We start from the raw sequence: 13,803 nt of genomic DNA on the forward strand, positions 1-13,803 counted from the left end.
ATAGCAAAAAATTCCTAGGAAAAAGACTTCTCTGAATCCTTAGTGAAAGTATTTAGTTAGAACGCCCGAATGTTACCTTCATATATGTTATCAATATTATGGGGTAGGAATAGCCCGTAAACTGTGTGACACAGGAGCTCTGATCCATTGCCAGGGAATGGTAGGTAAGGCCAGAGGAAAATATTTTAACTCAAAAGGTAAGATACTTTTACTGATGAGGCTGTGTGACTATCTTCAAAACACATGTTCTCATGAAGATTGAGCTCGGTGACCCAGAGGGAGGCAGGCACTGACCGTATGACCCTTGTCAGGAAGCACCACCTCAAAGAAAGGCTTTCATTACGGGAGATGGGAGGTTCTTCCAAATCTGAGAGAGTCTGCTACTGTGATCCTATACTTCACAGGCAGTGCTGTAGGAAATATGAAAGGAATGAATACGGTTTGGAAAACACATGCATGACAGAGCCATAAAGGCCACTTAAGGAAATGGTGCCCCCCACCTCCTCCCAGTGCCCCCAAACCTGGCTGCTTGGAGTGGTGGTTGATATGGACTAACCTCGGCTCCCGTTCTCCAGTGACTGGTCTTAGGCCTCACGTGGAATGTTATCCTGACTGGGGCATCTTGCAGCAAATGACCTTCTACTTGTTCTAGAGAAAGTGGTGCTTCCGGGAATGGAGTTACACGCTGGGGTGGGGAGCCCTGCGGACGAGAGGGTAAATCTTCCTACTGATGGAACATGGGGAAAGCTTTGAAATCTTGTGGATTATCTCAGGGGCTCACTCCGTCACCTCATTTTCAGTTCAAAATATGGCTCTCCCAAATCAATTCATCCTTAAGTATGCATTTAGTACAGAGCTTTCAGGGAAAGGAAATTCAGACTCAAATCATTCTGAGACTGACTCCTAAACATCACTTCCCAAATCCGACTGACTTTCAGAAAGACTTACGGGCAGAGGAGAGTTCAGGAGGAGCTTAATTGAATCTGAAATGTCAGAAACCAAAATGTGACCCACGTGGTTTACCACATTGCACCCAGCCTCATTTTAAAGTCTTACAGTTGGGCTAGGCTCCAGGACAAATTTAGGAGACAAAGCTAAGACAAGACAAGAGAGTTCGTCAGATCCTTATCCTTGTCAGAATGTGAATACAGTCCTTTCTACTCAAGAATGAATTGTTAGAGGAAGTCAAGAATGGAAAGAACACCTTCTCCATGTCCACTAGTTCACTCCATTATTACTTAAAAGAAGACTTGTTACTTGACTTGTATGGTTCCAAACACAAGAACTATCATCTCTGGATCAGACTTACTAGGAGGAAGATATAAAGCTTACTGTTGAAAGAATTTATCAGTACTTGGACTCATTTGTGAGATAATATCACGTTAAGAATGCATATGTGAAGTAGTGTAATAAGTGGTCTCATGTGAAACCAAAGGAAGGTAATGTCGGAGAACTATCGAACTGCATCTGAGGTTAGTGAGATTATTTGCTCCCGGATTCAGGAATGGCAAAGTCAAATGCAATTTTGATGGTCTCGTCTCTGTTCAGGTGGGGATCAGAAAGGACAAAGGTGATGTGACAGCACGATTTCCCTTTGCTAGACAAAGCTACAATTCTGCTTTCTGTCTGTAGTGACAATGTGGAGTTATAGGACTCAGCTCTGGGGGCCCTCATCCTTCCCCAGAGGAGGCCAGGAGAAGATTTCCCAGAAGCTTAATTATCCAGTAGCCAAAGGGACCCAGAGGAAGCATTTTTTTCTATATAAATAACTTCACCAATTAATCTTATTAGTGGTCTTTGAAGATAATATTTGCATCAGGTTCTATATCAAGACCACAATTACCTCTCCCCTTAATTCCTGGTGCCCCAGGCAAGGCTCTGGTGACCGTGGGAGAATGGGCTGGAGATAATAGAGAAGAAATTGAAGATGACTGCTCTTCTTGGACTCCTCTTCCTTCATGCAGATATTGCAAGATGGTGAATACGGGAGTGAGGAAAGCTATGCGTATCCGTGGGCTGAGGCTGTGTCCAGTGTAACAGATTGTCACAAAAAAGTTCAGCTCCCTAGGAAATACTGACCCCCCGACATACGCAGTGCATTCTTGTTTTGTCTTCTTTTGTTTTTGTCTTAAATCATGGATGCACATATAAATAATTAAGAGATCCAGGTTGCTACCTAGACTTTCTTGTTAGCCCAGAGCTACCAAGAATATTTTTTTCCTACAATAAGAACATTCTTTGGAAGAGGCAGGCAGAGGAAGAGAGACTGATGTTGGGAGTACAGGTTCAGGGCAGGGTCACATGACATTCAGCTTTCAATATCACATCTTTTCCTCCTCTGGTGTTATTCTCAATGTTCCGTTTTCTTTCTCACACATCTCCCTATGTTACCTTTCTGTCCTCTCTTTCCTCTTCTTTGTGCTTTATGCCTTCGGTAATTTGACTAATTCTCAGTTATAGCTCAAAACTGTGTGTTGTCTTCTTACCCCAATGCCTATCCTTAAGAGTTGTTGTTCCTTTAAGGCTTGGGAATGATCACAGTGTAAGAGCTCCTCTGCGGGTAAGACACAGTCAGGACTAGTCAGGAACGTCCACCACTGAGAAAAAAATTAGGGTCTGGAGGGCCTGATGGTGACCACATATGCAGGGTGTTGGTGAGTTATTGGTGACTCTTAACTGGACATTTGCTTGGGAAAAGGCTGTACTTTGTTTGATCAGTCAACTTACACATTAGCCAATTAGTGTATCAGTAAGTACTATTTGGAAGTCAATGTTACTACATGAATCAGTTTAACTATCAGCTTACCAGCCAATTAGTGTATCACTGTGTTAAAAATAAGACCATTGAAATTTCATTAATGACCTGATAATCTATGTCAAAATCTGTCATTGCTGCCAGGAAGACTGATGTATCCATAGAACACTCAATGAAGAAAGCAACGTTAGCATTGGATTGAAAATACATGCATGTTTTAGTTGGAATGAATTAATTAGAGCATTTAGGTCTGAAAGACTGGTAATAAAATGTAAAAAACAAAACATTTTGCAGTGAGGTTTGTGCTAGGACATGGATGATGGGGAAGAGATACATGGGACATAGCTACAGGGAGAGGGCAAAGTGAGGGATAAGATTTAAACCCAATAAAAGTGTAATAGACATCAGAAGGAGGGAATAGGACAATGACGGGATGGAGACGACGTCAGCTGAATCCTAGGTGCATGTACAAGGAAGGCAGAAATCACTAGACGAGCCTAGGCAAGGCCAACTGGAATTAGCTGAACAATGTATATGAGAGCAAAAGTAATTGTGTGACGTAAGCCACTGAAGCCACACAGGGCTTTGTCATGTGGCAATTTTTTTTACATTGGCTAATTGACACAATAAGTAACTTGCATAAACTCTCCAAATATTAGTTTAATATTTAATGCTAGTGGATTTGTCTAGATGACCAACACTTGTTTCCAATATCACAGTTCTGTAGGTGAGAGTCTGGTAGGCTTGACTGGTTCTCTGTTTAGGCTGTAATAAGGCCACCATCAAGGCGATGGCCGGGCTAGGGTCTTGTATGAAATTTCTAGGGAAGAATCCACTTCCAAGTGAATTCATGTTGTTGGCAGAATGTATTTGCTTATGACACCAAGAATGATGTCCCTACTTTTTTGCAGGCTGTCAGCTGGCGCCCTCTCCCTGCTCCAGTAGCTGCTTGAAATCTTTCTCATGTGGCTCCCTGTATCTTCAAACTAGTAACTATCCGTCAAGTTCTTCTCAAATGTTGAATCATTTTGGGTTCTCGTTCCACCATTAGCCTAAATTTTTTGCCACTAGTGAAAAATCTTTGATTTTAAGGGCTCATGTGGTTAGATTTGGTCCACGCTGTCTTTTCATGGCTGGGTAGCTCATTTCATTTTAGTGAGATAGATATGATCGTCTTTAGGTAAAAGTTAGGAATTGAAAAAAGTCACTTCTACGTTTCCATCTGCTGTCTTTGGCACCAAATGCAATGCTTCCTTGAAGGAGAAAGTTGTAAATTCCATAAAGTTTAGTAATGTAACAGTCCTTGGAGGTTAGGAGGCACCTGGACAGATTTCGGGCACCCCCTCTGGGACTTTCTGAGTGTGTTGGTCCTATGGGGCTGCATAATATATTTATACATACAAAGTACTAGAGTGTGAACTACAACTCAGGTAAATATGGTATCATCCCACATTTTTGTGACAAGACCATGAGGTTTGTGTCCTTAATGCCAAGTCGACGTCTTCATTTATGTAGGTATCATTAATTCCTATTTGTTGAATCAATGAACAGAATATGAATGGTGTATCCAAAATGGAAGGGCAATATAAAGCATGCTCTTTCCTATAAAATCTGTTCACAATAGAGAGAAGAAACTAGATGGCAGAACTAGAGATGGACAAAGGTACAGATGGACTGTATTTTAGAGATAGTGGATTAAATAAAATGCAGTATTAAAATTACATTTAACTTCTTTCTTTTTACTCTTTTTAATGTGGCTACTAGAAAATTTAAAATCATGTACATGGCTCAAATTATATTCCTATGGAAGAGTTTTGGTCTAGAGAGAGCTTTTTTGTTTCTTCTCAGGGATCCACCATGTGGTCCAACATCAGTGCCACCCCTTTTCTACTGACCGGCTTCCCAGGTCTGGAGATATTTCATCCTTGGATTTCCATCTCCTTCTTTGTCATTTATGTCTCCATACTCCTCAGCAATGGCACCCTCCTCTTCCTTATCAGAGAAGACCGTGCTCTCCATGAGCCAATGTACTACTTTTTGGCTCTATTGGCAGCCACGGACCTTGGAGTGACTTTGACAACGATGCCCACTGTGCTTGGTGTTCTGTGGCTTGATCACAGGGCAATCAGCCATGGAGCCTGCTACTTTCAGGCCTATCTAATCCATTCACTCTCTATCGTGGAATCTGGAGTCTTGCTCGTTATGGCCTATGATCGTTTTATTGCCATCCGCAATCCCCTGAGATACACCTCCATTCTCACCAATGCTAAGGTGGTGAAGATAGGTCTGGGCGTTCTAATGAGGGGATTTATACTTATTGTTCCCATAATCACCACCCTCTCTGGATTCCCCTACTGCAAATCCCATGTCCTCTCCCATGCTTTCTGCCTACACCAGGATGTGATCAAACTGGCTTGTGCCGACATCACCTTCAATAGACTCTATCCTATAGTCCTGGTCTCATTAACCGGTTTCTTGGACTCTGTGCTTATCCTTATCTCTTATATTCTAATCCTTAATACTGTCATGGGAATTGCCTCAGGTAAGGAGCAGGCTAAGGCTTTAAACACTTGTGTCTCTCATATTAGCTGTGTTCTGGTTTTTTATGTCACTGTTACTGGGCTGACCCTCATTCATCGATTTGGGAAATATGTGCCACATGTAGTTCATATTATCATGAGCTATATCTACTTCCTCTTCCCCCCATTTATGAATCCAATAATCTACAGTATGAAGACCAAGCAGATAAGGAATGGTATCAATCGCCTTCTCTCTCTCCATAGAATTTGATTCTGATCTATTTACCTTGGAGTCTCTCCCCACTCTGGCATGGGTTTCTTGGGAGAATGGACTTGATAAAGCCAATGGGACTTACAATCAAGAGGACTGGCATCCCTGTCATTTAAAAGACACAGCCTCATTGCTCTGTTTCTTAGCCCCTTACCCCCATCATACTCCCAAGGACATTGACTTTAGTCCTGTTGCTCTGTTTGCTAGGTTGGTTTGCTATATACTGTCATTTTCTCATCTGGCAGAATTGTCTTCATGGTTACCTGAGGCCAATGATATTTGAAATGGTTGCAGAGTCTATTCATTGGGAGGGAAATTAGATAGCTTGCAAGAGTTCCCTGGCATTTTGTGGGAAACAGTTAAACATTTCTTGTATGCTTGAGAGCACATCAGAGATGACAGAGGGTCTTAGACAACCCTACCAGTATTGTATGTGCTAGAGTGGATCAGAAATAAATAAGAATAAGCACTGGGTGTTATATGCAACTGATGAATTATTGAACACTATATCTGAAACTAATGATGCACTATATGCTGGCTAATTGAATTTCAATTAAAAAAAAAAGAAAGAAATGAGAATAAGATATTCAGACCAAGAGAGAGCTTGTTGCCAAAACCACCCAAGGCCAAAGAAGAACTTAGATTCCAGCAGATGCTGGTGTAGCTAGATGCCCACCATAGATAGATTAATGAGAAGTCTCTGAGTTGCTGGTATCTGGTGTCTTCAGACTTGGGGATGAGGACTTCAAACCACTACAATAAAATAAAGTTCCATTTCTTGCACACCTGAGCTTTTGTTCAGTGTTCTGCAGTTCATAACCTTGACACATGCTTAATGGAAAAGGATACTAGTCAAAGAAACATTCTGATATGTACACAGGGGCAACATTTTGTCTTTTTCTGGATTGAGGGGATGGTAGTGAAATATTTTCAGGAAATATTGTAATTGTATGGACTTGAAACCCATAAGACATTTAAGGAAAGTTCTGTCAGGGCCTCCCATACATTTTATTCCATGCAGGGTAAACATGATGAGAATCTGTAAATCAGCAAAATAGGAAGAAAAGCTCTATTTTATTAGTTCATCAAAAGGTAAAGAGGTCTACAGAGAAAGATGTACATTCAACGAAATTATAGAAAATATGTTGGCAAATTGAATGCCAATGTATTCAATCAATAATTAGTCCATGACTTTTTTTTTTCTAACTGGAGAAGAAATTTCATATCCCTATGTCTTACCAGATCGCTGGAATGATTTCCTATAACCAATAGATTCTCTTGTAAAATAATTTATTTCTCCATTGGAAATGGTTATTTATAAAATAATCTTTGAAAACCATTGATTTAGATCTTCCATCACTGTTTGTTTTCATTCTTTTTTAAAATTTTTTTTATTATATTATGTTAGTCACCATACAGTACATCCCTAGTTTCTGATGTAAAGTTCGATGATTCATTAGTTGCATATAACACCCAGTGCACCATGCAATACGTGCCCTCCTTACTACCCATCACCAGCCTATCCCATTCCCCCACCCCCTCCCCTCTGAAGCCCTCAGTTTGTTTCTCAGAGTCCATAGTCTCTCATGCTTCATTATCCCTTCTGATTACCCCCCCTTTCTTTATCCCTTTCTTCTCCTACTGATCTTCCTAGTTCTTACGTTCCATAGATGAGAGAAACCATATGATAATTGTCTTTCTCTGTTTCCATTCTTAATTCACCTAACTTTTCCCCCTCATTTTAATTAGGTTTTCCCTATTGATTCTATGAAAGAGAAGAGAATAATGGATCAATTGACCTGTACAGTCCAGGCAGTTTAAAAATTAAAAGAATATATAACAAGAGCTTAAAAACAAGGGAAAATACATTTTAAAAAAATCAAGGCAATGGTGATATAAGTAAGTCTAACATAATAAGTATCTCTAATAGAGTGATGCCTAGAAATGAATTCAGAGAAAAACAATGAAACATATGAGGCAATTCCATAGTTATAAACTATTTAAAGAAGGTATAACAGGCATGATCTTTATTTTTTATCATCTATCTATATATATCCAAAAGCATCTTAAAAATTTAAGATTTCATGGAAATATAGTTACCAATTTTATTATACCATCTTATTATCTATAAAATTATATCCTATCTTTTATAATATATACTCTGTTCTCAAACTTCCCCAAATAAAATGCGTAGAGTTTACCTAGATATATGGAATATACTATTACATTTAAAAAGGCTAAAACTGTAATCATGTTATACCTTTGACTATAGTAAATTTACTTGCTTCAATTTATTCTTAAGAAATATGGAAAATTTGCTTTAAAAAAAGCACAGTATGGTAGAAAGAATGTAGTCTTGGAGCAAAAGTCTACTTTTGTCTCCTTCACATACAACCTTTGTGATGTTGAACAAGTCATTAAATCTCTGAGCCTTATTAATTAAGAATAATAAAATGCATGCTATCGGCATTCGTATGTCCTGTTAATTATATCAATATCATTGTACTGGCAAAGCCAGACATCTGAAGTGTTCGACCCATCAGCACTAAAATAGAAGGGAAGAACTTTGAGCCAGTAGGAAGTCATTTAATATATGATGATTCTTTCACATGATGAAATACATAGTTAATACGAATAAAAATTGTAAGTTTTATTTTTATTTTTTTCCTGGGAAAAGGTTTATTTATTTATTTATTTATTTATTTATTTATTTATTTATTTATATTAGGTTCAGTTAGCCACTGTATAGTACATAGTTAGTTTTTGATGTAGCGTTCAATGATTTTTAGTTATGTATCTTAACTAAAAATTATAAGTTTTATTTTTTATTTTTATTTTTTAAAGATTTTATTTATTTATTTGACAGACAGAGAGACAGCCAGTGAGAGAGGGAACAAGCAGGGGGAGTGGGAGAGGAAGAAGCAGGCTCCCAACCGAGGAGCCTGATGCGGGGCTCGATCCCAGAACGCCGGGATCATGCCCTGAGCCGAAGGCAGCCGCTTAACGACTGAGCCACCCAGGTGCCCCCAAAATTGCAAGTTTTAAACAGCCTTTGGAAATGATGATGTGCCCTCAAGCTTCTCCCTCGGTCATTCCCAACCAACATAGCTTCCCCTACGAGGACACCAGGACATCCAGTCCTTTGACACTTGTATTTTTGATTCCTTCTTGTCCTCATTTACCTTGACAACTTAGACGGTTTTATTTTCAGTTCTTTGGAAACTCTTATGCGGTATCCTATGTGTTTTGTGCGTTTGATTGTGTGTTTTGGCTTATTTTAAATTAATCCTAGGCATTTCATTCTTTTAGACTCTTCTGAGAAAACTTACCCAAACAAAGCAAAACGATGTAGATCTTAACATTTTCCAGGCCTTGTGCCAACACATACGTAAATAACTTACACTATTGTTACCTCATTCTTAGGAGTATTTATTTAATCTTTGCAACAGTCTTTTCAATGACTTCCATCATCCCCTTCTCACTGATGAAGGAGCCTCAGTGTTAAGTATGTAAAGACACAGAACCTATAGGTAGGGCTGGGCTCGTACTCATACTCCAGGGCTCCCGCTCTTAGCTATGAATTCCAGTAATTTGAAATAAAGTTTCCAATCTAATCTAATCTGATCTAATTATTGATTGTTCTCAAGTCCCTCCCCCTGCTCTCATATTTGTTTTCTGAACTCAAGACGCACATACATAACTAGCAAGGAGGCATTTCTACCCAACTGCTTACAGACACACCAGGCCCTAACCTGAATGATTCGCTTCATTCTTTCTTCCAGATCCAGCATGTAAAACAATGCGTAGTGCACAAGAGCCAAACAACAATTCCTGATCACCTAGTGAAGTCGGTGTCTTCCGTGACCCCTGTATTAATAAATGGACTTGCTCTGCACTCAGATAAAATCAGAGATGCGGATAGCATCTTCCACTGTTCCGTCTCCTTAGTCTACCATCCTCAGTCAACTTCTCATTGTAAATCTTGGATTCTTTCTCCCGTCCACTTCTGTGCTACCCTACCAACAGCATCTCATCTCATCCACACCAACAGTATTTCTCTCCTGGATTATTGCAATTGTATCCTCAGTCACTCCTCAGTCACTCACTCTTCCACCTTTTCAACGTGTCCTTCAAGCTTTCACCAAAGTAAACTTACAACGGGATTACGTGACTGTGATCCCCTCCCCCTTACTTCACACTCGTTGCTCTTAGGGTGAAGTCAAAACTCCTTACATGATTTGTAAGACCCTACATGATTAGAACCTGCTGCCACAGATTCATTTTGTGTCGAATTTTCCCACAAGTTTTTTTAAGCTGTACTAAAATTCTTTTTATCTGAATTCATTGTATTTCTTTCTCGCCTTTGGCCTATGCACTTCTTTCCTCTCTGTTTGGAACTAAACTCTATCCTATTTACACCTACTATGCTCCTTACCTTCCTCCTTGTTCAATCCTCAGCTGAAATCACATTTTCTCTGGGAAGTTTTCCCTGATCCCAAAGATATTCCCTACGTGCTTCTCTTAGCGTGCTATCATCTATGCAGTAATGATAGTACTATGAAAATGTATGGTAAAAAGAAGAAAATCTATGGTTAATATTTTCTCCCTGGTACCCACCATATTCCGATGTGTTCATTGTAAAGCTGACACAAAGAGGCTAATGATCTAAAAATAAGGTGATTTTTAAGACAAAAAGTTGACTGTCCCCATACACATGGCTATTAAGAAATTAACTCATGTTCTTCTGAATCAGAACTTATTTCCCCAAAGGAACAGGAAAGAAACAATGCAACTGGAATTCATAAGCTCTAGGATCAGCAATGGTACATGTGGTCCCTGAGAGAAACTGGTATACTTGTGGCATTGAAGGTAGACAACAGGAAGGACATGCATGGGTTTCTTAAACCCTGATGCTGAGGATTCGGAGGGGGGATCATATAAGCAAGTTCTGATATTCCATCTCTGCTGGCATCTGAGTTTCCAGTCTTCCTCCCACATCCTTTGGGAAATGCATGAATGACCTGAAGACATTGTTTAAGTGGCCCAGCTACTCCCAGAAAGAGGAAAGAGTTCTGGAAGGGAGATCGAGGGGTCTCCTGAGTGGCTATAAAGCGAACTCTGGGGAAGTGATTCCTACATACATAAGCTTTCTAATGGGGCCTCCCGAGGGAGCTATGTGAGGGAAGCATCTAAACCTGGTCTTCAAATAGGGAAGGAACAAGTCCCTATTACAGCAGCAAGACTGGCGTGGGTGAGTGCCAGGAACAGAAATACGGAATGACTCTTTTCCTTTCTGATGTTATACGCAGTCAAAAGGAGCATTTAATAAATTTTTCCAGAGGGCTGCATCGAGGGAAGATTCCAGCTGAGGTGAGAGACATCTACTGCACAGACTTCTTCCTTTTTTTCAATAAGTGTATTAAAGAAACTATGCTAGATTTGGCTTTTCTAATCTGTAACCCTTGGGTTGGCATCATCATAACCATGAGTGCCCTAAATTGTGTGCTTTTATCCATTTTTCTAGGTAGAAGGTTATAGTTTTTATCAGATCCTAACAACATGCATGTGCACCCGTGCATGTGTATGTGTGTGTGTCTACACTTTAGGAACTGCTGTCTTAGGAAGGGCATGTGAGACTCTCTAGGAAAAGTAGAAAACCTGAGACTCTATTTCTGGCCCATCACTCTTGTACCTATACGGTGTATCCCTCATTCCACTCAGGAGGAAATGGAGCAGATGGGAAGAGCAGATGGGGGGGGGCAGGATTAACGCTCTCCTCTCTGGTCACCTGTGCATTTGGACTTTGTGATGGATTCATTTTTCACTATTTCCTTTTGAGGTCCATATATCTTTCTTATCCTTTCTTTCCTCGTATACCCAAGCCCCCTCTGCTTCTTCCCTTCCCCCATATCCACTGAGAGTCAAGTTGTGCTCTCAGACTGAGCAGTATGGTCTGTTCCTATTGATGTCTATGTGTGTGTGTATGGGTTTTGTGTGTGTGTGTGTGTGTGTGTGTGTGTGTGTGTGTGTGTTGTTACAAGTCTAGGAATCCTGTTTACCTAGAAAAACATCATAACATGAAAATCAGGTTGGTAAATTATCTGGATGTTTTCAGCATTAGGGACCCTGTTGAGACATTCATTGACAATGCTTTGCATAAAATTGCACAGTGATCAAGCCCAATTTTAAGCTCCGCTGGTGTGTGTTGTGAGATTCTTCAAGATCGATACTGTGCTTATGAAATAGTTTTCTCAGCCATCAACATAGTGGCGGTCGTGTGGTGTGTGCTCACTAACTCTCTGCACATTCAAAATAGTAATCTTTCCACTTGTCCCAGGTGAGACTGAGGGGTGGTGCTTCTACTGGCTGTCCACACCTTCAGGTGTACAGCATCCTTTGGGGACAGTTCATCAGATAGTGATAAGACAATTCCCCCAGAACTTTAGGAAGTCACTAAAGAAAAAACATGTTCTGAGTTGGGAGCTGCCTCTCTCCACCTAGATGCATTAATTCTTGTGCGCCTGATGTAATTTTCTCAACACCTGTCAGTAAATAAACCCATATATAGCCAAGCCATGTTTATGGAAATTTGCTACCTAATGTAGGCTTGGGAGGATGCATTCAGTATGGTCCCAGCCCTGAAGAAACTGTCTACAGTGGTCTCAGTTTGATGACAGTATCTTGTACTCCTGGAAACCCCACACACCTGCTCCTGGACAAATATCGGGGTTCTCTTTTCATCCTGGACAGGGTTTCCCTTTATTCCAAAGGCTTAGGAACATGTCCTGGTTTTACATTCTTAGAGGTATTATAGCCTTCCCTGTATCTTTTTATTTTTCTGATACAAGCCTAGCTATAGAGGAAAATACAGCCTCCCTATTTCTCAAACATTTTTCTGCTCATAAAAATAGTAAAAGCTTATGTCCTTTTTGGTCTTGGACATTTTATTACCAGTCTCTGAAAAGATCTGATTAATTTTTAAGGAGAAGCTTACGTTCTGGAAATACAGTTGAATCATTCCGAATTCCTTTTATTTAATACATTAAATAAATTCAGGATCTTATGGTTTCTTTTTGTTTTTGTTTTGTTTTGGTTTGTTTTTGCTATTTCCCCTTTAGAATAGATATCTCTAATTCACTACCTCTCCCAGCTACCTTTCTCTTCCTCTGACATGTTGTTTTCTCAACCCATTTTTAAACCTCAGGCAACTTTCAGGGATAGAACAACATTTATATAGTAATACTAATGTAAACCCCTATATGACTTGATATACTTTAGTTTTAGGGAACTCCTAGAGTTGGTGATTTCTGTCTCAGCGAGTGCCATGCCCATACAGATGTGACGTCAGAGCATTTTCTTACATAAGAGTTACATTCTTTGTGAATTGTCCTGGCTCTGGTTTATTTCTGATATTAGGGACATGTTGTCAAGAAGCGTCTGCTTCTGAGTTGATGGTGAAGTGAGACTGCAGCGTAAAAGGTAATAGGCTCTTTATTTGGCGTGGATGCCACGAAGAACGTGGACGTAGTAGAGATGACTGACATCTTCTGGCTGTAGGGACATTGTAATGTGACCAGTCACATAAACAACAGCTTATCGGAAGTGAAGTATTGAAGGAAAAGGAGCTAAGAGTTAAGAGGAGACATAGAGAAAGAATCTGAACATTCAAGAGCCAGTGAACAAAGCAGCTATGAAAAAAATTACACGATATTTGGCAGGAACTAAGAAACCACCCAGGTGGACGAATCCAAAAGCATGTATCTCCAAAGATGGAATAGATATGAAATGTTTAGAGCAGTGATTCTCAGATATTACGGTACGCCTGAATCACTTGGGGATCGTGATCAAAGGCAAATTTTGGTTCGGGGGTTAGAGGTAGAGTCCAAGGCCGCATGTCTAACAAGTCCCTGTGCTTGTTATTTGTGGCTGGTCTATGGCCCCTGCTTCTGGTCGCCAACCTCTAAAAAGGGGTCACTAATTGTTGGAGGAACAAAGCAATTGGAAGTGATGGTGGTGGTCTGTGTTCCATAAAACAGCACCATTCAATTTCAAAAACAAAGGCAAGTTTTTCTAACTGAGAACTGTGTATTTATCATGACTGTAGAAAATAGAAGCAAGATCAAAGTTAAGTGTGCCCAAAAGCTTAGCAATCATGGCAACAAATCCGCTAAGTAAGATTATTACTCACTTGTACTTATTTACCTTATTTGTTGTTATACACGGCTACTGGAAAAAATATTAAGCGTACACACCATATA

General features: G+C 40.0%; 1 protein-coding gene across 1 annotated transcript; it reads left to right on the top strand.

Moving 5' to 3' along the window:
• Positions 1-4,612: 4,612 nt before the first annotated feature.
• LOC123803743 (olfactory receptor 51B2-like) lies at positions 4,613-5,545 on the top strand. The gene has a single exon (XM_045815400.2). The coding sequence runs from the start codon at positions 4,613-4,615 to the stop codon at positions 5,543-5,545; it is 933 nt and encodes a 310-aa protein (XP_045671356.2).
• Positions 5,546-13,803: the final 8,258 nt, after the last annotated feature.

Source organism: Ursus americanus, chromosome 16 (assembly GCF_024610735.1).
Source record: "Ursus americanus isolate L20-20 chromosome 16, mUrsAme1.1.p, whole genome shotgun sequence".
Taxonomy (NCBI): Eukaryota; Metazoa; Chordata; class Mammalia; order Carnivora; family Ursidae; genus Ursus; species Ursus americanus.

Excerpts from the sequence above, each read along its gene's own strand:
- LOC123803743 (XM_045815400.2), top strand. The coding sequence starts at position 4,613 with ATGTGGTCCAACATCAGTGCCACCCCTTTTCTACTGACCGGCTTCCCA.